The sequence below is a fragment of the Lepeophtheirus salmonis genome, chromosome 1, assembly GCF_016086655.4.
Source record: "Lepeophtheirus salmonis chromosome 1, UVic_Lsal_1.4, whole genome shotgun sequence".
Lineage (NCBI taxonomy): Eukaryota > Metazoa > Arthropoda > Copepoda > Siphonostomatoida > Caligidae > Lepeophtheirus > Lepeophtheirus salmonis.
This window is the reverse complement of record NC_052131.2, coordinates 25,264,422-25,267,284: the sequence shown is the minus strand read 5'-3', so window position 1 is coordinate 25,267,284 and position 2,863 is coordinate 25,264,422. Positions and strand designations below refer to the sequence as shown.

At 35.6% G+C, this 2,863-nt stretch overlaps 1 protein-coding gene across 2 annotated transcripts; it reads right to left on the bottom strand.

Annotated features, from left to right (window-relative positions):
• Window positions 1–371: 371 nt before the first annotated feature.
• LOC121122620 (uncharacterized) lies at window positions 372–2,230 on the bottom strand. 2 transcript variants are annotated; one of them, XR_011781061.1, is made up of 3 exons: window positions 1,070–2,230; window positions 845–1,002; window positions 372–744 (listed from the first exon to the last, which is right to left on the bottom strand). XR_011781061.1 is itself a non-coding variant. In XM_040717659.2 (3 exons), the coding sequence occupies exons 1-3, from the start codon at window positions 1,242–1,244 to the stop codon at window positions 553–555; spliced, it is 525 nt and encodes a 174-aa protein (XP_040573593.1). In that variant the 3' UTR covers window positions 372–552. The 2 variants fall into 2 exon arrangements, 1 of the variants encoding a protein (XP_040573593.1); XM_040717659.2 differs by having other exon boundaries at window positions 1,070–1,244.
• Between the last annotated feature and the right edge of the window lie 633 nt (window positions 2,231–2,863).

Here is a 2,863-nt window from a genome sequence, read left to right as displayed (position 1 = left end):
CTAGTGCTGTATCAGTTCTTATTTATTAGGCACAGTCCAGTGTTAGAACTAGTACTATCAGTCCTTGGGACCGGTCCTTAAGACCCTCGGTCTTAAGGACAGTCAGTACTAGAACGGATTAAAAATAATAAAAAATAAAGTTAGTGTAGTAATCGTAGAAACTTTATTAGTTTTAGGACTGATATGTAGGACTTAGCTGGATTAGGACAACATTGAGCTGGAATGGAGTGTAGACAATCCTAAACAAGGATCGACCCTGCACCAGTGAACACGTATATCATATAGTCCAAAGTAGTGAATTGACGACTGTTATTTTAACCTTCTCATGACGATAGGAGCAGAATCTATCAGATTGATAACTTCTTATAACATTTTAAACCATTGCAATAAAAACCCTCAAAATTTTCAAAAATGTTAAAGTTTAACATTTTATTAAATATTAAAGGTATATATTTATTAATAGATAAAATAAGATGAACACTAGAGCCTTAATATAAATAATTTACATGGATCAATTTTAAAAACAATATCTACAGTGAACAAAATTCCATCTTAATTTACAGCCAATTTATAAAGATGGCAAACACATTCTGTACAAAAATGATCCCATTTGAGATTGGATTTGGAACAGCAGTCCCCTCCATCAAATCCACAACCAACATTGTTGTTCCCATCATCACAGTATCCATCACCAGCAAATTCCGGATGCTCACATCCGCCTTCCGATTCATGGCATTTGCATGTCTAAACATGAAAACATCATTAGAAATATAAGTATAGGTATGCATAATAAATACATAGAAACTTGAAAGTTTTAAATCGGATAAATAAAAGGTAGACATACATGACAAAACGTATCCCAATCCCCACGATCATTGTTACAACAATCCCCTCCATCAAAACCACAGGCCTCATTATTGTTCTCATCGTCACAGTATCCATCCCCGTTAAATGATGGTATATCACAATGAGAAGACACCGAACCAGAATCGTTGGAAAGAACTGTAAGCATTATTCGAGGATTATTAATTTGTTATCACTTAATATTTGTCAACATTAGTAAAGTTACCCTCCAAGCAATGTTCCTTCCCAGATTTGGTAATGCTAAAGTAATGGTTCTTGAAATCATCCTGACTGCAGGAGGACCAAGTATCTGGAGTTTTGCCATAGTCCATGATCCCAGTACATTTATTTCCAGAATGAACTTTATCAAAGTCATGACTCATACCCATATTATGCCCCATTTCATGGGCTACCACCTTGCTGTCTCAGCCTCAGTTGTTCTCCACTCATTAATTGAAACTTGATATCCATTTGTATCACAGAGACCACCAACGTAGGCAATTCCAACTGTTCCGTACAAGTTGGAATCGGCACATAGGAACACATACAAATCCGTCTCAGTATCTCCTTGAGCATATTTTTCAACTGTGGTTATGGAATCTTCTGCTGTCCACTCATTGTCGTGATATTTCTTGGGGAATCCAATGACATCTATCTCAATCTTTGTGGGAAGTGTGGGATCATATAAAAATGTTTGGGTGTGAGTCATGACTCCAGAAATCCATTCAAGTGTTTCTGGCTCTTTTGCTTCCAGGCTCTCGTCATATCCAATCTTAACCGTCATTTTATGAAGAGATGGGATTACACAATCATTCATACCGGAACATTGATATGAAGCCATGAGAGCACTCTTTTCAATTGTTTGAACAATTATCTCTTTACAAGTAATTTGGGTTTCATTTAGAGCATATTCACGATTAGCATTTGCCTTCCATGGGGAAGGGATGACCTGATATATTTCAGAGGAAGAACCATTGAGCAAGTACTGAGCCGTCAATCGTCTTGATACGAGTGTGATTTGAACTTTAGACTCTCCTGGACATCCAGTCACTCCAATGGCAACACTGGATTCTGACTCAACACTTCCAAGATAATGACAGAGCATCTTATTTGAATAATTACCGTTTCGTGATTGAATCATTCTTAGATGTAAGGGATCAAAGTGTTTCAAGGAAACTTCTTTGAAATCCCCATTTCCTAAATGGAAGGATAATTGGGGAGAAATGGGAGTGCCGGAATAGAGGAACCGAGATTGGATTGGAAGAGGAAATCTAGGTAGTCGAGGCATTTTTGGTCTTCGAAACACTTGTGTTTTTCGAGGGAGCCCAGTAGTGCCAATCCAAAAGAGGCAGAGGACTAATAAAATAATTTCTTTCAAAGAACTCATGATTGCTCCAAGTGAAAGAATGGATTCATTGGATTTGAGTTAGCTGTCAAGGATATTTATAGTATCAGTATGAAGTTGATTAAACATGATACAAGTGTCTAATGAGTCCATCATACAAAGTGATTGTCAATATTTTTTTTTGTTTGATGTTGTTTTTCTGCATTAGAAGAATGTTTGAGGAAGATTCGATCAGATAAAAGTGTATTAATTGTTATGTATTCCACAAGATGTAAATATAATTAAGAGTATAATTTGTTAATATTTTCAAGTTGAAACGGTCCCATAATTTTTTTAAACTGTTTATATTCAATTTAACAAAGCAAGTTTAGTTGAAACATGTTTTTAGTGGTTCATTCTTTTTCGGGTGTTCTAATAAATATTATCAATTTTATTATCATCCTCAAGTTGTTGCATTTATTTCATGGTTGTATCTCGCTTCCTCTCCTCCGAATTAAAACAGGGGGAAAAGTCACAAAATCAGTTAGTAGTTTAATTTCTATTAATTCAATTTCACAAAACTTAGATGCCCATATCTTTGGCTTAATTAAACCAGTGGCTGTATTGGCAAGAAATTATCCTGAATCCAGGATTCACGTTTTTTCTGTTCATTCTTCCATAACCTGTTTTAAGTGT

Excerpts from the sequence above, each read along its gene's own strand:
- LOC121122620 (XM_040717659.2), bottom strand. The coding sequence starts at position 1,244 with ATGGGGCATAATATGGGTATGAGTCATGACTTTGATAAAGTTCATTCT. Across the intron at positions 1,003-1,069 it reads GAAGGAACATTGCTTGGAGG|TTCTTTCCAACGATTCTGGT; the intron begins GTAACTTTACTA and ends TAATGCTTACAG. Across the intron at positions 745-844 it reads ATTGGGATACGTTTTGTCAT|ACATGCAAATGCCATGAATC; the intron begins GTATGTCTACCT and ends TTTCATGTTTAG.